At 39.1% G+C, this 23,117-nt stretch overlaps 1 protein-coding gene across 1 annotated transcript in view; it reads left to right on the top strand.

Annotated features, from left to right (window-relative positions):
- SCFD2 (sec1 family domain containing 2) overlaps window positions 1–23,117 on the top strand; it is a 177,438-nt gene that overhangs the window by 69,883 nt on the left and 84,438 nt on the right. Inside the window, exon 5 of the mRNA XM_042812352.1 lies at window positions 3,966–4,215. Coding sequence (XP_042668286.1) covers window positions 3,966–4,215 — 250 coding nt within the window. The remainder of the gene's footprint in view (window positions 1–3,965; window positions 4,216–23,117) is intronic.

The raw sequence follows: 23,117 nt of genomic DNA, 5'->3' as shown, positions 1-23,117 counted from the left end.
CATACAAAACAGCCTCTAAACTTGGCAGTTGTATTTGAAGTTCTCTGCAGCACCATTTCCCAAGAGATAAGGGAAAAACATTCCAAAGAAGTTCATACCCTAGAAAGACCCTATGTATATTCTGAAGTTAATGGCTTATTATAGCTTTTTAATTTCTTTTTCTTTCATTTTTACTTTGAAGATAAAAGGTGGCAATTGTTGCTTTAAGTTGTTGAGTTTTAGCCTTTACTTCAGTAAATCATCCTGGAAGTTTAGACAGAAATCTTTTTTTATGATGTATGTTTGAAAGTTTTCCTGAGATGCTGAACACGTGCACTTGCAGGAGCTACCAGGTCTTGAAGCAGAAGCTGTTGATGTCTGGCTTGTGTGGCTGCGTACCTTCTCAATGCTCCAAGCATTTGGATAATTTGTGCGTTGAGGACAGCATATCCTTTACAAGAACTCACCTTTGGTATTGTGGTATGCTAGGAGATATTTAGAAATGGGGTACAGTAGAAGGTTTATGTGTTGAAGAGGAAGAGAGGGAGCAGATGATGTGCCATTTGATGGTGTTCAGTGGTTCGTGTCACAGGGCTCGCTGCTACTTAAAGGTGAATATAGATTATTGTAATTGAAGTTTGTCATCTATTCCAAAATAACTCCAGATGTAGGTTAATCTTCAGTTCTTGAATTTTTAGGAGTGGTTGGGCTTGTTTTTTGTTCTGAGTGGCTTCCTTCCCAGTAGTTGCATAACTCTGAATTCCTTGAAGTTTTGTCTTCTCCCATTTTAACATCTATATGATCTGAAATTCATCATGTGAGCATACAGCTGAGAATTCATGTATTCAAACATATCACTTTTCAAAAGGAGTATAGGTAATACTGAATTGAAACATCTGAAATTTTGGGATGTTTCTTGCCTTGACTTTAGGGTGGCCCTGCTGCCAGCATGTGAGAGCCCAGCACCAGCAACAACAAAATGATCATCCAAGCAAAGCAGAGCTATAACACGGCCATTGAGGCTGAGCACAGCTAGCATTTGCTGTGTGTGTAACTGCCCAGACACTCGCGTGGGATCAAACCCTCCTAGATTTCTTAAATGTTCCGTTTTCATTCCCAAATGCTTATGACTACAGGAGTTTTGCAATTTATTGTTTCAAGTCCAAAGTTGCACTTACTCGTTAGGTTTAGCATGTGAGTTGTTAGAAATATTTTATTTAAGGTGTTTATTTAAATACAAGAGTAACAAGGGACACTAAAATCCCTTGAAAGGTGGGCCCATGCCAAAACTTGCATCGGTGTCAGGAGCTGGGTGGGGCTCAAAGCCCTTCAAAAGTGGTGCTTCCTACAACACCAGCTGCAAAAAACTTTTTTCAGAACTTAATTCCTGCTTTCTTGTGGTTGAATGTGTAATGATCAGCATACAAAAATTAGCTTATGAGATGCTTGTTGGTCTTCTGCAATTCAAAGATTCTTTGTTCTAAAATAAAATACAATCAAAACCAGGAACCCCTGAAGAATGTCATAGAACACACTGGGGACAAAACTTCCCATTCGTGTGCTCAAAGCCAGGTGTGAAATCCCTGACCAGTTCAGAAGTAATGCAGTTAACTGTGATTGCATGACTTTCTTATTGTATAAAGCTGTACCTCTTTCTGTTGTTTATTGTTTGTTTCCTTTTTGGTTTTGCTTTTTGTGAATTTATTTAAATATTACTGGCTGTGGTGCCAATTGTCATGACCAAACTGTCTAAAGTTACTGCAGTAACAACCGAAAAAAAAAATGTTTGCAGACTTGATCATGTGGGCTATAGGATATTCAGTGTTTCCCTTTAAGCTTGAATTGACCCACATATTTTCTATGGAGCTGTTTGCTGACTGTAGGGTGAAGGGCAGAGTGTGGAGGGTGGCATTGCAGACTGCTCACTGCTGTGTGGGGACCATGCTGCTCTCCTCCCACATCTCCCTTCCCAAGCAACAGCGGTGTGCTCCTCCTGCTCACCGTGCACTGACCCTGCTTCTTATCTGATCCCACTGACAAGCTGCAAGCCAGCTCATAGCAGAAAGTGGACATTTTATATGTGGTTGTTCGTATGTGTGCAGCAAGGATGGCAGGTCGCTGGTAGTAAACACTGCATGACTGTGAATGGCAGAGACCTGCACAGTGTGTGTAAACCCCAGCCCTGTCTTAAGTATTGTAGATGTCAGAGATGTACTTCATGGGATTTGTATCCAAAGTCTCCATTTTACAGCCACAGAAAAGCTCTACAGATCTTCTTCCTCCTACAGAGCTGAGAAGAGGCAAGAGAAAATTTCAATTCCTGAGGAAATGCCAACACACTCAAATTTCTCATCCTTTTCTCTGTGCCAGCCTTTGTCTCCTCACAATCACTTAATGACAACTTCTTAGCCTCTTGCTCTCCCTTTCCACCAAAAAGGTGACCTTTACCTTTATGACATCACAGCATGGAAGTGCTGTGGGAATGAACCTGACCTACATTGCAAAGAGTGTTTTTTCAGTGGGAAGGACCCCTGCAACAGCAGCAGAAACTGTCAAGGGTGCTGTGAAGGAGGAACGAGCACACACAAGGCAGGTGATCACTGCCCTGCAGGAAGACTGTCCTCACTGCTGTCATAAGAAGCCACGCTGGTCACTCAAACCACACGCTTCACAGGTGGTTTCGTCTGTTTCTGATTTTCTGGGTTTTTGACCTGAAAGCACAGGGTCAGATTTGCAGATGTGCTGAGAGTTCCCGCTAGCCATTGAAGTCAATGAGAGCAGGGCTTTGAACTCCCTGTTCCAGTACAAAGTCAGGGCCAAGGAGGAGACCCAGGATTTGGAAGAAGTGTTCAACTTTGGGCTTTTGCCAATTTAATCCATTCTGAAAAGGCTGGTGTTCCAGTTCTCTTATCGGTACGTGGAGGAGATCTAATCTTTAAAGGCTTCTGAAGTGCTAAGATGCTGCGATTGTGAGTGACAAAGAAAAAACTTGTAGGAAACTGATCAGTTTTCTGCCTGAGCAGTGATAAGTCAGGGGACCATATGGTGACAAGTGAGAGTGCAAATATTGAACAATATTTCATTAAATAAACACTGCCTACTCTGTGTACTGCATGAGACAGGAGTCCACTGGGGAAAAAAGCTGTGGAATATGTCTAGGGACTTCCTGAAAATATATTCAGGACACAGATTATTGCTGCACAGGTGGGCCTAATCCTGAATAGCTGTTGATATTAGCTCTATGGTCTAAGCAGCATTCCCTCTTGTCGTTTAAATAACATTATTTTTGTGTAGACAGTAAAAATTGTCTGCTAAAGCAATCCTCCTTGAAATAGCAGATAGTTTGAGTTCATGTTGCAGACCGAGCGCTGAGACCTAGTTCTGACATCCTCTGCCTGCAAGGCACCACAGCAATAGCAGCAGTACCGTGAGTGAGCTGGATGCCTCATCCCTGTGTCTATTCCTCTGAATGATACTGGTCCTTCTAGGCTGGTTAGTTTAGTGGCAGCTAAAACCAATGCTACTTAGGGAATACGTAGAAGAAATCTGGGCTCTTTCTGCTGACTGTTCTTCTCGTACTTTCCCAGAATCCACATCTCGTATACTAGGGATGTTGGAGAATGCATCCCTCACCAGTCCTTTCAATGTACATCTTTAGGTCTATCATTTGGGAATTTGTCCAGTTCCTTTTTGAACCTGTTGACTTGGTCTCCTCAACATCCTCTATTGGTTCTGTAGTGCAGCATGTGTTGAGCAGTAGTTCTACAGTGAGCTTATTCACCACCTCTGTCATTTTGTAAGCTTCAGTAGTACCCCCATTCACTCTTCTCCTTGCCAGACTGAGAAGTCCTAATGTTTTTAGACTCCCCTTCTACCCTGAATCACTGCAGAAATAAAACTCCTGTAAATGCAGGTACTGGTATGTCCAGTGCTAACTGGTATGACCTATAGGGTCAATCTGACATAGTCTTCCTTCTGTATTGCAGACTATTGGAGAGTCAGAAATGCCAAGCGTGTTGAACCAGTTACTGCCAATGATCAAGTCTTACAGTGAGAGGATGCAAGATGATTATACCTGTGAGGACTTCTTTGTCTTGTTGGTGTACATGTATTCTGTGGTTGGAGAAATAAAAAATGGAGAAGAGCTGGACAAAGCTGAGGAAGAAGTGAAGAAGGCTCTAGTCAAGGCAATTTGTGATGAACCAGAGCTGTCTCCTTTGTTGCAGAAAATAACAGGTAAGATTCTGCTTGTGTGGTGAGGATTGGGATGGTGTTGAACGTGGGAACTAGGAGGAGTGTGTAAAAGCAGTTTGACTTGCCTGTGGTGCAGAGAGTATGTGAGTCAGCATGAAGACTTCCTGTAGATTTTTTCCATCTCTGATGTTCATATATGCCAAATACTGACAGGCAGTGCTTGAATAGTGCTGAGTCCAATGAAAGCTCTACAAGTTATTCTTTTTGTTAGAGATTGGCTAAGTTTGTATGTTTTTCTAAGGTAATCTTTTCCACAGTTTCTTTCATTGATCAGTGTAAAGTTGACCCTGGGAAGTCAAAATTAATTCTGGAAACATATTCAGTGAACCACAGTTGTTTTGTGAATGCTAGGAGCTGGTCTGTCTGGCACAAAAGAAGAAATGTGTCTAAAACCAACATTAAGCTTTTTGCTGAAACAACATGAACATTAGCCTTTAAAAATAGCACAGTAAGCCTTTTCTTAGGTGAGCACTCATAGGATAGAAAAGCTTTGACCTCTTGCTGTCAATGTCACATGTAAAAAAAAAAATTAAAAAAATAATATTTAAAAAAAGTCATTTAAATGAATGACCTATGGTTTGAGCGTGGCATATCTGAGCAGCGGAAGAGATTTCTACTTCCTGCTGTCATTTTTCTCAGTGTTTACTAATAGTGAGCTGGTCATTGACCAGGTCACCTTTGAGATAGGGAGCATGCAAATATAAATCAAAATGTTGTATGGAGCTTATAATTGAAAGCCTTTGCCAAGAATTTGTTCAAATGAGGAATCTCAAGGGTGTTGGGATTATTTTGCTGTTGGTTATTCTGCTGATATTCCCAGAGGACAATTCTGCTTCAGAGTGCAGATGTGTTCTGACTGATTTGCTGTTGCTTTATGTGTAAAACACTGTAATTATTAGAAGATTCTTACTGAAGAATGGGCATTTCAGCCATATTTGCATTGTTTTAATGTTTTAATACTCCTCGCCACAATGCCTGCAGTCTGTGTTTGTGCCTGGCAGTATTTCATGCTTTCTGTTGACTTTCATTCTTCTGGTTTTCAGTATGGACTGCACACCTTATCCACTACAGGGTGTTTCAGTTGCAACTTCAGCAGTGTTTTCTACAGGATGTGGTGCAGTCCTACCCCTCATTCTGTAAAGTTTCTCTTCAGATTTTACCCTTTTCCCTGTAATCCTCTGTGTTTTTAATCACCGTTTGTAAGTTTCTGTTTGTTGTACCTAAGAAAAGTGGAAGAAGATTTGAAATTCAAAAACTTCTGTCGAGTACCAAAGTGAAGCCACATCTCTGTCTACATAGAGGCTTCCCTTGTTGCTCTCCCTGCTAGTCTCAGTTTATCAGCTTATGTAGTTGCAAGCTCAGATGGGGATAAAAATACACATTGTGCTTGTGTTATGTTACATAATCTATAATAATTCTAGTATTTTATGAATATATTTTTGTGCTAGGTTTCCAGTCTGATTATTTCCTGAGTAAAAATTTAAATATCTGGCTTTTGCTCAGCTTCCAAGAAAAGAAACACGTGAATGAATGTTTCAGTGCAAAAATTCTTTGTTTTATGGACTAAAATTAATTATCTGTTTTTACATAACTGTCTAACTGTTAGAAACACATTGTGTGAAGCAAAGCAGTTATCCTTATGCTAAGTATTTGTTTTGTTAATTGAGGCATCTGATTATGAAATTTTGAGTTATCAGGTCTATGATTTGTATGGACTGCTTTGGAAAGTTTAAACATTTGAAAATAGATTAAAATATATATATGTATTATATATATATATGTATATATATTTTTTAAGTATTCGTGGTAAGCTGACCCCAGTCAGCAATCATGCACCCACTCAACCTCTCACTCCTTCTCCTCTTCCCCTCATGCTATATGGCATGAGAAAACAGGAAGAACAAAACCAAGAAAACTTGCTGGTCAAGATAAAGACAGTTCAATAGGTGAAGTAAAGAAAGGAAAAGCAACAAGTGAAGCAGAGGTGATTACTCACTACTTCCCACAGGCAGACTGATGCCCACTCAGTTTCCTATGGCCAAAACCCTGTCGTTGTCTTCTTTCCCTGGTTTTTATTGTTTAACATGATATTATGTGGTACAAAATATCCCTTTGGCCAGCTCAGGCCACCTGAGACAGCTGCACTCCTTCTCAGCCTTTTGACCACTCCAGCCTACTTGCTGGGGAGCAAGAGTGGGGAAAAAAGAGAAAGCCTTGACACTATGCAAACACTTCAGCAACAGCCAGAACATTCATGTGTTATCAATACTGTTTCAACCACAAATCCAAAACATGGCACCATAGGGGCTGCTGACAAGAAATTTAACTCCATTTCAGCCAGGTCCACTATGGAATCTTGATTTGTGGATGGTTTTAGACAAAGCATGTCATTGGTATGTTACAAACTTAACTCTCTACCACAGAACCAGGTCCTTGCAGTTTTTCATTTCCATTTCTGTGTTTAGGAAAACCACGTCTGTGCTTTTTGTACAAGTGGGTGATGGTATTACTCCTTGCTTGCATACTTCCTTGTTATAACAGCATTCTTTGTTTTTACATCTGATTTAGTGTGACAGTTCTTTTGACTTATGCATAAAGGAAAAAAAAATATAATTAAAACCTGTTGTTATGACAAAAAATAAGGATTGTCCTGATAGGGAGCTATGAAATGGAATTTCCAGGAATATGCCTTCTGTAGTTTTCAAGCCTTTTTTCATCCAATAGCTTGTTTTCTTAGTTGTGGTGGAATTTGCTGAATTTGTAAATTGCTGTATTTGCTGGACAGAGTAATTGAGAAGACTGTCTGAGGAAACATGAGCAGTCTTAAACATGCTATGAACTACACACCCAAACGTTCCTGTTAGCAGCCACAAGTTGGGCCATTTTCATAAATTCAGTCCAGCTCTGCAAGTCAGCTGCAGTTGCAGAGCTGGATTGTTTGTGTTCTGGACATACAGTGTTCTCCCAGCATTTTATTTAAAGTCAGAAACAAAAGTAAACCATTGTTGCTCTTAAAATGGTCACTAAAGTGAATGGGTGAATTGGACCAATATCAATTTCACTAATTCCTGCAATCTCTCATCCATGAGTAGAACACAGCAAGAGTTCCATCAAGATAAATAAGGGAAAAATGTTAAATTGGACTGTCAGGCCAGAAAACGAAGCCAGGGTACTGAGTAGATACAAGATGTGTGCAGTTGAATTACTTGTCAGCTTCAGGTTCTCAAGTGAGCCTGCAGTTCTTCAACACTGGCTCCGTTCTCTGCAGCACAGCTGCTCTCACTGAGTAGCTCAAAGGAAAGCAAAGCTGCAGGTTTAAGTTTCAAGCACCACTAACGATGTATGATTGGACATTTTTTGTTGTAGTGACAGATAGCAAAAATCATTTTTGCATTTAGAAAGGCATACAAAAGTAGTACTATTTAGGCTGCAAAGTCAAGCACTTTGGAGTTGAGAAATGCCAGTAACTTCATTTCCCATGCAACCATATTTTGACTCCTGTGTGTTGTTCTCAGTTTCATAATTACACAGTGTATTTTCTATGAGCCTGAATGGACTGAATACCATGGAGAACCAGAGAAATACAGCTTCGGTTATTCTGCTTTCTGATACTTGGTCAATTTAAGCTGAAATTAAAAGCCACATCTCAGTAGTGGCTCTGCACTGCTGCCTTAGCCTTTTGCTTTCCTTCTTTTTGCAAAGCGTAGTAGGTGTGCAATTTTGACATATGCGCATTTATATTTTCTTTTGTTGATCCTTCGGATTCACTAGAAAAATAATAAAATGTTGTTTGTTTTTATAATTTATTAAGGTTTTGAGGTCAAGCCATCAGTCAAAATAGTAGTTGGGCATACTTGAGGTATCTTACATTTCTGTTATACTTGCTAAGTACAAACTTACTCAGCTTGTCTGAGCTTATGCTCTTAGGAAATGTTCGGCGATGTGACTGCCTTGCAGAGCTGGAGCCACTGCCCCAAAAGATGTGGCTCGGCACTGCACACAGGACTGTTTGTACTGTCTGTGTCAATGTAACTGAGTTAATATCTGCAGCAGTGGGAAAGAAAGGGATTCTCAGAGATGTCTGTCTGTATGAATAGCTGGACGCACCAGATTTCCCTAAGGCAGCCCAGGTTATTGCAGCACTCCTGAGAACACGCTAAGATGCTGCACTTGCGTAAGCTTATATTGTGAAAGATGTGTAAGCACTTGCCATTTCCTGGCTTTCGAGTGTTAGGCTTTTCAGCCTTACCCTTGCCTGAACATATGTTTTCTAAAATGTATGCACTGCAACTACGTTTTGCATTTATATAACACCTTACTTCTCTGAAGCACTAATTGTATCTTGTAACTGTTAATTAAAATCAAAATGCAACACATTAGTGACCCAACGAGACATAAGAAGGTGGTAATTTTTGCATGCATAATATCATAAAAATATGTTGGTGTTGTTGTGTTTGACAGCGTTGTTAAATAATACATCTTGTGGCAGACTATCTTACTGCCTTGGGTAATAACACTGAATGTAACAGTTCCAAGATTTCTCATGGGTGCAATTTACCACAGACATATGTTCTTCATCACTGTTTCCAGCAGAATGTTACAAATTGGAGGGGAAACAGAATAGACCAAAACATAATGGATAATGACGCTTTTCAACAGAATGTTGGTTCTAGGGGCGTTTTTGGGGGGTCTTATTGGCAGTCATTATTTTTAAAAAAAATGTAAGTTGTAAAATATCCTATTTATTTTATCATCTAATCCATTTATGTGGTCTTGTAAATATCTACGTAGAGCTTTGTACCCTCGAAACACATACAGAAGTCATACTGACAGAGCCATGACACAATCAAAAATGTATTTTTTCAGCTGGTCCAGTCCAGCTGGAGTATTCTGCTTCTCTAAGTAGGCTACCTGAAGGTACCATTGCCTCATACTCCGAGCAAATGCAAAAATCAGTACTGTTCTTGCAGCAAGCATGTCTATTACTAGAAAATGAGAAAACAGGAATGTTTGCTTTTGTTCAGCCACATCCTTGGCTTTGCTTCTGTTTTGAAACAATTTCCCAAACCTGGTTCTCTGGTGGGCAGGTAGCTACAGAAGTATTTCCTTTGTTGTTTTGTTCATTTGTTCCTTTGAATGCAGCTCTTCCAGTTGTGATTGAATTCCCCTCTCGAGGGACATAGCAAGCCTTTTTCTTTTTCACATCAGAGATGTGGCTCAATTATTGCTACTGATCCCTTGCAGATCAGGAAAATACCCTGAAACTACCACTACAGTCAGATCCAAGAGCAGCATCTCTATGATTTTAATTTCTTCTTGGTTTCAAAATAATGGCTTTTATCAAGAGTATTTCTGTGACACAGATAAAAATGTCCACTGGGTCAGGCTAGTCCTATCGCAGCCTTGTATTATAGCTTATTTCTGAATAATCCATGGGTTTCACAGCAGAATCAGTAAAAGAGGTAGTGATTATGAAATTAAAAAAAAAAAAAATTCAGTCTTTTTTTCATTTTGCCATTTTGTCTCAATTTGCCCCTTCTCTTAATTGAGAATTTAATAAATCTTACTGGGAGACCTTTTTTTTTTCACATTCTTAAAACCTAAACACATTTTTAACAGCAATGTGCAGACAAATTAGAGGAGAATTAATCTAGTATTTGTATGTACGATAGGTATTTATTGAGAAATATAAAATATAACTGGACCCTATTTATCCAAAGCAAAATAAAGCTGCTAACAAATTTTTGTTGTGACTTAAGGAAAAAAAAACCCAAAAGATCTAAATGAAAAACAGTCCTTTCTGAATTTTCAAAGGAGTGTAAAGCAAGAAATTCAAAGTTACTCAGCTCTTTATGTTGAAAATTTATGGGAGTCTTAAGCTATGCTGTCTTCCAGGCCTTCTTGAGCTCTCATTTTGCCTGTTGGTACTTCAGGATCTCTGTATTTGTGCTGACTGTGCAGAAGATATGAGTAGGGTGCTGGTGCTGGGTCCTGCAGGGCAGCCCTGCAGCCTGTGTGGGGCACTGGGCTGGTGCCAGGATGGCTCCTGCTTCCCTGTGTGGGGGGAGGCTGCCTGCAGCAGGGTCAGCAGATAGGGATCAGTTCCCCACCACAGCTAGGGGCTATAAACTAAACTGTTTATGTTAGAAGTTCATAGAGGGGGTTACAGAGAATGGGGTGGATGCCTTGACGACATTGAATTGCTGAACATTTTGAATGGATCGACAAGCTACTCTTTGAAATACTTAATAGCTTCTTCTCATCCCTGACACTAAGGGGCCATTTTCCTGCACAGCAGCTTTGCACTCCACTTAAATGGCAAAGAACCCTTCCTATGGGTTAGGCTGCTGCTGTATGGAGTCCAAGCTGTGTTCTTCAGGGTCTGCCTCTATCCCACCAGGGAAGAATGGCCATGTCCCAGACCAGGCACTCCTAGAGGAGTGTTTCCTTCTGGCTTTACTGAATGACCTCACGCATGCTCTGCTGCTTTAGCTATATAGTTTTATCCTGCCTATGCTGAGATTATAACTATAGTCAAATGAATCCCAAACCACTTGCTCCCCAGTTTGAAAATGAGAGTTTGTTGCTCAGGATGTTTTTTTCCTGTTGTCCTGGCTGATTCTTTAGACAGCAGAAACAGCCCTCCCTCTAGCTGGAAGGGGCTCTGTGTAACACGAAGCATGAAGACAGCCTCCTAGTATCTGTGTTATTTTCTTGGTGCTTTTTGGCCGTGATCCAGTGGAAAGTATTTGCAAAGCACAAGCCCTGGAGGACGACTAATGTTTGTCCTTCCAGGAGCACCAGAAAAACACGAGGAACGCTGCTGTCTGGCTGCATGATCAGAGCTACATGAGAACTCGTGCAGTCTAACCTGGAGATGTTTCCACTGCTTGGACATCTTGGTTCTTTGCTTCGTGATAACAGAGCAAAGGGAAAAAACGATATCGTATATACATGATGTGGTACCTCATTTACACGTGACATGGTACCTCATTTACACAAGCATCAAAATGATTTTCTGCTGAAGACCCTTGAACTCTCCAAGACCTCTGTAACTTTTTGCTGTGACCTTTTTAAAGCCTTCTTTCCACTTCTGCACAAAACCCAAGGGTGACAAGCCAGCCATACCAGCTGTTGCAGACTCTAGGCTTTGCTGTTTGGGTGGATTCCTGGCTCATTTCTTGGCAGAGAGCTTGTAGGTCCCTAAATCTGATGGGATGCTCAGGGGTCTGTGCTGTCTCTGGAATTGCGGGAGGAGATGACACAGCCTTGGTGCTGGAGCATTCCCCACTGTGTAAGCAAGTGACACAGAGGGTTTCTGGTAAGCTGTTTGGGAGAAAAACTGTTTTCCAGACATAATCATAACATACACATATATATGTATTTTGCATGTCTTAAAAAAATCAGGCGTATCTTAAAAATCAGTGTTAAAAATCTGTACTGTGTAGTTGTTACGATACCAGGCTGCTTTGTACAAATGCAGGGATATTTTGGTTGCATTTCACAGCGTACATTAAAATGCATGATAGAAGACCATCCCAATGGAAGCTCAATGGCTGAGCTTTTTTCCTTTTTTTTCCCTTTTTTTCCCTTTTTTCCTTTTTCTCTTTTCCTCTTTCCCTCATTTTTTTCATTTTTTTTTAAATTTTCTTTTACTTTTTTCTTTTACTTTTTTCTTCTTTTTCTTCTTTTTCTTTGTTTTCTTTTTTTCTTTTTCTTTGTTTCTTTTCTTTTTATTCTTTTTAAGCTTTCATATGTTGCCTGTTTATTTTGTCTTCAGCACCTGGCTCAGTTGGCTCCAAACTGGATAGTAATTTTCACTGAAGTGTTTATAACACGAAGTCTTTTTTTTCTTTTTTAACATGAGACATATGCCTGCAGCTCTGCAGGCCTCTGACTTCTTGCCAACTTAGCAAGACAGCCAACTGAAACAGGAAACTGATATGGTGCAGTTTTCATTAATGATTTGTGGTATTTTTCAGCATGCAAATCCAATAGTATTTGAAGGATGCTCCTAAGATTGAATGTCTCTTTGCTTTAAGTATAAAATGAAAACAGAAGCTGCTTTAGAATTAGGAAACTTTCTAAAAGGTGCTCTTCTTTGTACATGGCAAAGTGAAATTCTTAATTTCATCTTTCCATGCAAGTCACTTCCTTGCAAAACATTCAAGTTTTGGCATATTGTAAAATTATGTGTAAATTCCTGCTGTTTTGCAGAGCACGCCCAGCCTGGCAAACAAGAAATGATGAAGTATTGAATAACCATCAGATTACATTTTTAAAAGAAAGAAATAAAGAAAAGGCTTGTTTGTGCTCACCACCCATATGACACAAAGTGAACAGACACAAATGCTTTGCTGGAGACGCAAATGTTCAATTGCTTACACTGGCTGTAAAAATTTACTTTGTTACCTCTTGGTGCTTTCTGGTGGTGCTTTCTAAGTATCCCATTATAGTTTTTGTCAATTTGGCATTTATTTTAAATACCATTTATGTGCTCAATCTGACACACCCATTCTGAGCAATTCATCAGTTGGTGATTCCTTGAAGCTGCCCCTTTGGCAACACACAAGGACAGGCAGCGCTGCCTTTGCTGGTGTAAGGAATAATAACTTCCAGCTTTAGATATTTGTAGTTGTTTTTGCCAGTTCATTGGTGGCTGTTACTCTCTCATGCTTTCCATGTTTTATTGGGTTGAATTCTGTCCTTAGAATTTTGAGTAATCAACCTTCATGACAGCAACCTATGTGTGTTTTAAGCATGATTCAATTTGCTGAAATAGGGTATTTCAAGGAGTTAAGCACACCTTTAAAGTGAAATCATAAAGCTGTATATTATCACAGTGGGAACCCAAAAAAAACTCTTGAATAATTGGTATGGGTTTTTTTTTTTTTTTTTTTTTTTTTTCAAAATGTTTGCTGTGTTGGTTTTCTTAGCATTCCAACATCAGAATCAAATAAGGCAAATAAAAATCACATTTAGAAGAAGTTATAGAATGTAATAAATACTCAACAATGTATGGCTTAAATATGCATCACTTGCCCACGCACCTCACTATTTTGCATGCTCTGCTTTTTCCCTCTTCGTCTCGAGCTTTTGGCTCTGGAGGTTATATGTTCATTTTCTCAGTATAATCAAGATAATTTGCTTTCACATGTACTGTAATGAAAGGTCAGGCTCTTCATCTACATAAATCAGTGTGAAAGCAGCCAGTGCTCCTCCTGCTTAGAGCAGTGCTGAGGAGAAGCTTAAGGAACAGATCAAGCTGTTGTGATCTGTAGATCAAGGCAGATGTAAGTGGATAGACAGGATTAAACACTTTCATTGATCTGTCAACCTTACTAATAGAGCTTTGCCATTTAAAACCATCCTTAGAGGAGTTGTTAGTACTCTGCTGTTTTGGTTTCAATAGCACCTAAATATTGCCATGTGCAGCAGAACTTTAAAAGTGTGATCTTGTTTAAATGAAGGCTTTTTCACAAATCTCTTCTTAGGTAGTCAGCCCTTGCTATAAACCTTAGAGACAGATCTGTCGTGGTCTTGTATTTTAAATCAACACGCAAAATGTGCTCTCGTATTCCCTTTCTCCCTATTTGTTCTTGTTTAATTATAAATTTTATAGTTGAATAAAAGCCACCTCTGATGGTTAAAGTGTAGGTCAAGTTACATTTTGCTGTGACCCTCCTGCTCTGTTTTGGAGATGCTGGGACTGTGGTCTGGTGAGGCAGGAAAGTTTACAGATCAGAGCCTAAAGATTTTTTTTTTCCCATTCTTTCCTGGATATCCTTTAGTTGGGCAAGGAAAGTAATGTTTGTAAAACTGGATTGAATAATTTCTATTAACCAAGAGTTTTGTGTGAATAACAGAGGAATGTTTGTGTCCTACATAATTTTAGAAAGCAGTATGCACCACTTAACGATAGTTTACAACCAGATGTCTAATTCTCTTTTAATTTCTCTCTTCATTCATAAAAATAAACATTATTCTAGAAATACGTGCCTGATGAGAGGTGGTAACAGCCAGTCATTGCCAATTAGACACATTTGTTTACTCGAAAACAATACAAGTATGTAATTGGCTTCCATGGATTTGTGTTAGCGTGAGGAATACGTGGATATAGGTCCTGGACTTTCTGGCTTATTCAAATGCTTCTGGCTTTGCTTTTTGGTGCTGTGTGTGCATATCTATTATAAAGATATGTATACACCATTTGTACTGATGCAGCTGCATGACTTTCAAGTAAAGCAGAGCAAAAGGAAGATGGATTTAGAATAACAAAACCAACTTTGGGGAATGCTTTAGCCACAGGTGAAATGCTGCTGGTGCACCAGACAGAGCGACCCAGGTTAATGAATATTAGTGTGTCTGTGCCCAAGAAGTTCCCTGGAGATATGCCATGATCCTGTTGGGATTTCTGCCTTTCTTCCTTATGTTCTCTTAGAATGTTGAACAATTAGAGAATATATAGACATGGCACAGGTAGCCTTGTGTTAGCTTGAAGGAGGCTTATTTGGAGGGAGTCTCCAGATTGGGTGAATATAATCAAATAAAATTTTAGAAACAGCCTTGCTACTAGTGTCCATGCCTAATAAGTAAGAATAAAAAGTCAGAGAGAGTCCAGTTCTTCATCATTTTATCTTCTGCCCCTTTTTGACATGTTCTCTATGTTCTCTCATATTCCTGCAAATCTTGTGTGCTAAATGAGGCAGGAATCCTCTGGCTGAAAAAATCTCACAGACTAATCAACTACATCCATATCTTGATGTTGTCCATGCTGGAGAACCAGAATTCTGGCAGGCATTGACTTTTGAGTGCCTGGCTTCACATACTCGCTGTTGTTCCTTTGATGCTTTCACCATAGCATTCAAAGTAAGTAAACAAAACACTTAAAAGCTGAAACAACATTTTCACTGTAGAGAACGATACTTTTACTGGCAAGTTCAAATAATTTGGCTGCACACCAGAGCTGTCTGCTGCTTGCAGCAGTGATCAGTGCATTTGTAGGTTGGATTCTACATGGACCTGCCACTGCAGCCAGTAAACATAGAGATGGCTTTGTAGGAATTTGACAGCAAGAGAGTACTGAGGTTTATGAACAATTGATTCAATTTGAGATTTTCTGCCTATTTCCCTTCGGCTTCTTTGTTCTTTCATGCTTATGGCTCTTTTTTTCCCCACCATTCTCATATTCCTCCCTGCCCATCTGTTATTACTTCTACTGCTTTCCTCATCTGCTGCCCCAGTTCTTTCCTCATCCTCCCCATCACCCACGTGGATCCAGTCCTCCCTTGGTTCCTTTTTGCAACCACCTCCTCCTAAACTTTTCCTTGGCTCCCTGTCAGCTTCCTTGTACCTCTGTGCCTCCTGTGGCTTCATCCATGAAGGTCAGATTGTGAAGGTTGGGTGCTGCTTTACTCCAGTTCATGGTTGTTTATTTGTGCCTTTCTCTTTGCCTCACATTCTGAAAAGCTTTTCTTTTTTCACAAATAGTTCTGTGTTAAAAGCTATCCTCTTTCACTGACACTTTAATTGTCTTAAGATCTGGATATTTACTTCTAATTAATGGCATCTGAGTTACATTCATGGTGTTTCCTTCTTAGTTTTTCTATTTTAGAAATCTTTTCTCTGTGCCAAAAATACGCAATTATATGGCATATATTTCAAAAGGCAATATCTAAAAGAGGTAATACTCATTTACAGTTCTTTTTATGAGGCAGGAGGTGAGAGCTGTTATTTTTGCTTCCACTTTCCATCTGCTTCTCCAGCACTGCTGTATTTTTGGCAGTCAGATAGGAACTGGAAGTGCATCATGCCATTTATTTTGCAGTAATTGGGTATTTCTGTACCTTTCCATGCACACATCCCTTCCCTACCCAACCTCCTCGCTGATGCTGGGTTTGAGGTGCCATCTTATGTGTTGTCTCACAAATAGCTTTCTGCAGTTTATTTCTCGTAACAGTAGAAAGAATTGCTTGGTTTGTCTTTCTTTGTAGCAGATGTGCTTTTAGTTGGATTTAATATCTGTTGGATTCTGGATTATCCACTAAGTATGTCTTTCCCAGTTTTGAGGAGATAAACTGAGATGAGTCATAGAGCACTTATTCCAAGAGATAGCTTCAACAAGAGAAGAGAGACCATGAATACTTCAGGCAATAGTACTTGATGTTAGGCATAGATGGTATGAAGGTCACTGGTTTTTGTTGTTTTTCCCCCTCCCTAAGCAGATGAGGTTCTCTTCAAACAGGCTGCAGAAATGCCAATTAGTGTGCTTCATTCTGAAATGTAATTAGATTTAAAATGTAAAAAATCCCTTTCGGCTACAGTATAATCGGAGCCCCTAATTATGAAAGGCATATGTTCCCCTCCATCTTTCTTCCCTCCACCCATGTAGCTAATTGTCCTTCTAGAATGATTTCTTCATTGTAAAAATCTTTGTGACGTTCCACTCCTGCTTTGCTCAAAGCAATGCTGTTATCTGTGCATTAGCTTTATGTGGCTGGATTCTTGCAGGATAACACACAATATAGTTACGCTGATTACTCGTTCTTTTGTGTGTCATCTGTGTTTTTGGAATATCTCAAGGCCTGTCAGTCTTCCGCTGGGGATTACATCATTTCAGGGGGCTCAGCCATTCTGAAACAAAAGCATACTTCAGTGGTAAAATATGTATGCCCGGACACTTGGCAGTCTTTCAAGACTCCAAACTTGACATGGAGTTAATCTCAGATAAATGTATTTTCTTTAGTTCATAGTAACCAAACAGTTATTTCCATGCACTTATTTTTTTCTTTTTGCTTAATGTAAGGTTTTCTTTACAGAAGTTAATTACTGACCTAAAATACTTTTCCTTGTTTCCTTTTTCCAGCCACTGCAGAATTTATTCCGAGGTGGTGATTTTGGTTTTTGCTCAGTCTTTGAAAGTTTTAGCAGTGGTGAATTCAGATTAATAACTGCTTCTATAGCAGTAAGCCTGATCTTCTTTGAAATGTTCTAATTTCTACATTATTAGCTGGCCTGTCTTCCCAGGGCTGACCTCTGGGGAGAAAGTTACCCACACCTGCCAAGCTACCTCATTACATATTGAATTATAACAGCAAATCGCTATCACAAATCCTATCAGCCAGCACGTAATCACCAGCGATGCTGTGAGGGTTTCATAAGGGTTTAATTGAAGCGCATAAAAGAATTTTAAAAAATCAAAAATTTGCCTTACATTTGAGAGAGAATATAGGGATGGATTTGGAGTTACTAAAAATAACAAAAGGAACATGTAACTGAACAAATAATATTAGTTCCATTGAATTGAGCACACAGTGGGAAAACAGCAATAAGTAAATTATTATTGTTGATTCGCAATAAAACGTGTCTCAGATAACTGAATGGCTTACAGGAGGTATGGCTTCCTCTTGATTTTTTTGAAATATTTTTCTTTAATATGCTGACATTTCATTTAAAAATAATTTTTAAAAAAGGGTTACAGGGATGGGGAATTTATTCTTTTATTCCACAGAACATGCAGACATCATTAGCGTAACAGATGCATTGTTTCTGTATGTAGGATAGCATTTAAATAAGTGGAAAGAGAACACAGAAAAGTTCTGGGATTTTTTTTTAAGAACAGAGCTTTCCAACACATCCCTTAAAAAGATTTTTTATCGCCTTTTAATTTATGACAGAGAAAAGAAATCTTTGTTCTATTAGTTTTATCAAATTATATCTTTTTTCTCGTGTGCAAGAACTTTCAAACATACAGAGATCAGGTGGCCATAAAGCACATTTTTCATGGCAGATAGTCTTGAAGAGTGCTTTGTAAGCAGCTAAGCAGAATCACACGAGTTCTTATTACTGCTCTTTAAATACTATGGTGTGTGAATGTAATTTCTCATTGGTTTGCATGTAAGTCACACAGTCAGATGTCTGAGTATGCAGGTCATGCAGATTGCAAGTTTACTGAAGGGTCATTGTGGTTATCAATGGCAGCTGTTCATAGGATCCTTAGCAATGAGTGGAAATTTATCTTTTGATTTGAATGCTTCTCACTCCTAAAAACTTTATGAGGTCTCAAGAGCATTACTATTTTTAACTAAGTAGTGGTTATGTCTTTCAGTTTATTTAGGCATGAAATCAAAGATCACTGAAGTCAATGTGAATTCTTCCACTTACATCAGCATGCTTCGGGTCATGCCCTAAACTGTTGTGTTTGCTATCCAAACTACAAGAGGTCGTAGAATAAAAACTGGTGCTCTACAAACCAAAACGGATTCAACAATAGCCAAAAGAACAAATCCAGCTTCCAGTCAAGCCAGTGAAAGATATAAAAACATCTCACAAGAAAAGTTTGAAAGGTTCTGGCATGGGAGTAAATGTCATCTAAAGTTAATCTTTCAACTAACCTCCTGTGGTAAAAATGACCAATTTGTCTCCACATCAGTGTTAGTAATGAGAGGTCACAGTGGGCAAGGCGTTAAGCAATAAAATGCCGTGTGAAAATGTAGAGTATTCATGCTGATTACCAGGCAGCATTGGCCTATCTTTGAAGTTAAAAAAGGTTTTGATCTTTGTTATGAAGGTCTTTTAATTGTTGTGGTTGAGCAATACTTATACTGCAAGAGTTCTTGCAGGCATTTGTTATCTGATACAAAGGTGGTGAAGATGATGGTTCCCTACATCAGGAACATGGAAAGCACATTTGGAATAGCAAGCTAGCAGATATTGTACTGCCTGAGAAATTCATAATGAGGAGATTCATGACGTTATGCACTGTTGCTCTATTAGTATTCAGAGGACAATTTGATGGGGGAAAAAAAGCAAAGAAAAAGGCTTTGTGTGATTACATAGAAATTGAGTAATCCAGGCGTGTTTTCAAAATATTTCTATAAGTAGGGAAGAGAAATACCTTAATATTAAATATTCCAGAAATTCAACAAATTCAGGATAAAAAAGGTACGCTACTAAAAAAAAAAAAAGAAAAAAAAAAAGCCAATTTTGAACCTAGATTGATTTTAAGGTGAGCTTCCTTGTTCTTCCCTCTGGAGATGCTTAGAAAAGCAAAATGTTCTGCATTATAAGAGGCCAGTGTTTGATGGGACTGTTTAGTCCCTGATTGAACATCACAAGAGGAGTGTTCCTGTGTGTGTGAAAAATGTTTGGTACAAAACTTAAATGTGAATGAAGAGATGATGCAAATGATAGAAGGAGACGACCTTCATTAATGGGTGCAAATGAGTTTACTTACTTGGATTCGAAAGAAGTATTAACTTTGTGGGAAAATAATGATAGTAAGCCTTTTTGTTTGCATGATGATGAATTTTTGTTTTGCAACAAGAAAAAACATACATTGCTGAAATGTGTTTGTTCATAATTTTGATTTTTAACTGTTTAGCTTTATATTTAAGTACACACTTTTTTGAATTATCATGAGGAAATGGAATGAAAGACGTAGATATGCTAAATTGTTGTCTGCTTTCCAGTTCGTTCCATGCTAGATTATTCCCTTGACTAACAGGATAAAAAGTATTTGTGCTTGAGACATTCTGTGAATAATTTACCTCTGTGTTTGTGTCTGTGTTAGTGAAAACAGAGCTACTGTTGAAGGATCGAAACATTCATGCTGGCCTGTGACTGAAGTCAGTATTCCTACCTCTGCTGCGTAGATTTTTTACAGTGTGCATCAAATATGACATAGTACAGAGGGTATAAAAGTATCAAGTTTTGGCTGTAATTAAGAAAGCTGCTCCTAAGAAATTATTTGATCAAAGCCTTTTGCTTATATTTGCAGGAACAGCGATGCCTTGATGTTGATGGTTAGTTCTGTGCCAGAGGTTCATTTTTGATGGTAGGATTTTGTGCAGGTGGTAGGTGTTGACCCAGAGATGGAGCACGGCTGGGCTGGTGATGCTCACTCTTGAGAACATGGCTGTGTGATTTCTTAATTGGCTGGGTGGGCTGCAGGGGATCGGAGTTGGGATGGCAGCTCTGATATGCTGGTGTTGTCCTCAGCCCTGCTTATCAAAAGGAAGGTTCTTATTAGTATAGCAGTGAGAAGGGAGGGCTGCTGCTCTGGAAGTCATTATCTGAAGTTTGTCATGGGAAGAGATGGAAGAAAGAGAAGAAAATGCTACTCTAAACACAGTCTTATCCAGTAGCTCATTTCATAATTTCCTTCATACAATCAATTTGCATTCTTTTACAAGCAACATCTCAGTTCTGTTTTTCTTCTACCAAGTGAAAACAAGGGTAAAAAGCATGTTTTCTTTCATGACTTTGGAATCTTCCTCACTTCATAAGAAACAAGTTTGTTTTTCGGTTTTTGGTTTTTTTTCAAAAGGTGCTGAATGAAACCTTTACGCAGTAGAGGATTGTTCAGCCAATGGGTAAAATTGTACACACAGCTTCGTCATGTGAGTTTTCATGTGTGCCAATGAACAACAACTTGTTCAGATGACATTGCTTGGTTTACCCAGACAAATGCATATTCCTTTAGAAATATCACTGTGGAATGACCTATGATTCATTCATTATTGTGAGTATTAACAACTTCACGCAAAATGCTTGTCTAATTTTCTTGAATAGCTCTCAAAAATAAGACACTTCCATATGTAGGATAACTTGGCAGAAATAATGTTCTTTCTGTCCATTAGTCTAAGGGCAAGGAGTGAAAACTCTGCCTTTGCTTTCAGTTCCCTTTAGCAATGGCTCCGCAGAACTGCAGACTGGTGGTGCTTCACAGAACTGTGTTAGCAGATGGCTGTTGGCTTTAGCCAGAGTCAATGCCTTGGTGGTTTGGGTTTTTCTTTTGGCAGCGCAGATTACTCAAAGCTTGCATCAATGTCCCTGGGGAGCCAATTTGCAGAGCCAAAGGGAAGAGGGCTCCTGAAAGCATCATGGCTGCTGGCTAGTCTGTTACTTCATGACCTCCAGTGCCATGCGATTAGCACCTTATCGTCCAAGTTTACATACTCCTTAGCTTTCACCAAGGCATCCTTCTGCCTTCCTGCTCCATCTTTCTTCTGGCTGTCAAACTGCTTATGAAATAAAATAGCTTGCAGCCCTCCTTGAGATAACAGAAAGCTCAATGGTCCTCCTTGGTGCCCTTCATCACACAGCTCCCATCCTCATGGTCCTGCAGCCTAATGAATGCTCAGCTGTGGGGTATGATTAGGTTAAATCTTGCTTCCCTCCTTGTCCCCACAGAGCTTTCTCTCTGGGGCACTGGTTAGATCTTCTTGCTCTCTCCTGTGTTCATTTCAACCTGACCTGCCTCCCCTACACCACATCCTTCTTCCTGCTCAGAGCTCTGGAGTTCCCTGGCCCTGATACTTGATTCATGGGAATGGCTTATGCTGCAGAAGACCTTGCTTCATCTTTAGTGCAGTGCACATTGTCGAGAAGCAAATTACATGAACCATTACAAAAAATGCAGCAGTAGAAGAACTAGTTAGCAGCGGTACCTTCAGACAGGAGTTCCAGTTGTCTTACAGCTTTGTACTGCATCAATATGGCATGGTTGGGTAAGTTTTGTATTCCCACCTCAGCAATAGCTCTCAGGGAATGAGTTTGCTGTAAAGTTATGCTGCAGTATTGCTGATGTGCTAGCTTAAGTCCTTGTACATTTTCATACTGCATTCTTTTTTAATAGGTAACTGCTAGTTATGCTTCTTCACAAAGGGCTGTGGCTTGTATATAACATTTAGACTTGTCTTATTAGTCAGGAATTTCTGTAATATTCAGCCACATTTACTTAATCTTAGTCTCTGTTGTTGGTTTTTTTCCTGATAGATTATCTTTTTTACAGATTGTACCACTCTGTCTGGAAGGAATGAAATTAAATTTTAGAACTGCAAACAATACAAATATAATCAGTATACAGATCTTCCTTAAAAATGCTGAGGACATTTTAAAAACTGAATTCAAAGGCATTCTGATAAATGCAGATTTTTCCAGTTAGTAATAGAGCTGACAGATTCTAACATCCTTAAAGCTTCACTGGTCTAGATCATCCATTGCTATCTAGTTTTTATCTGTAAATTGGAAATGCGTTTTCTGTATCTAACAACCAAAGACTTTTTCAGCTTTGAGTGAAACAGTCTTTGAATTGGGCTAGATGAATAAATTGACTTAAAGAAAATGTTCTTTCTGCACCTGCAGGAGAAGCCGCAGCTGCCAAGAGATGAATACTTCAAAAAAACTGGATTCCTAGGATTTAGCCAGTGATTTCTGCCAGTTCGTTGCTTTGATGTTCTTTACAAGTTCAGCAGCAAACGCACAGTGATGTGGGTTATTATATAAACATAACCTTTTTGCAAAAGACGAACATAATCTCGTCTTGAAATCTTAATAAGCACAAAATCCAACTTGAATGAAGCAGTTTGTTGATGGAGGCAGTTTTTAATACCTACTTTCTATTCACATCTCTGTTTCTGAAACCAGCACAGGCTTTCTGTAGGATTCTCTGTATGCAGGTAATGGAAGTCTGGTGCCAACAGAGAGAGGCATTAATTTGAAAGAACGAAAGATAAGCCTGGGTGGAAGGCATCTTTTCAGTAAGTCGGTTGGGATGTAGAGTGCTCATCCAGGGCTTCTGGAAGAATGTCAGAAGAGAGCAGTTGAGTTAGGTTAATATGTAGCTTACTAAAAAGAATTATTGCAGCAAAGAAACAGACACAGTGACCTAACTTGGAAAAATGTGAGGAATTACAGAATCATAGAATGCCCATCCCTTTGTCCTGTGCCTAGGGAATGTAGCAGCTGTCCACTTCTTTTTGTAGTTAGGAGGTTATCTGTATGTTTTAAGTCTGGGCAGCAATTGGCTTAGAAATTAATTTAATTTTAGTGTAATTTTGAGGGTGCTATTTTGCATAAATTGAGATTTAAATTTAAAGACG

The sequence above is a fragment of the Centrocercus urophasianus genome, unplaced genomic scaffold, assembly GCF_019232065.1.
Source record: "Centrocercus urophasianus isolate 14NV4802_14NV808 unplaced genomic scaffold, USGS_Curo_1.0 seq_13, whole genome shotgun sequence".
Classification (NCBI taxonomy): domain Eukaryota; kingdom Metazoa; phylum Chordata; class Aves; order Galliformes; family Phasianidae; genus Centrocercus; species Centrocercus urophasianus.
The sequence above is the reverse complement of the archived record's forward strand: the minus strand, read 5'-3'. Positions and strand labels throughout refer to the sequence as shown.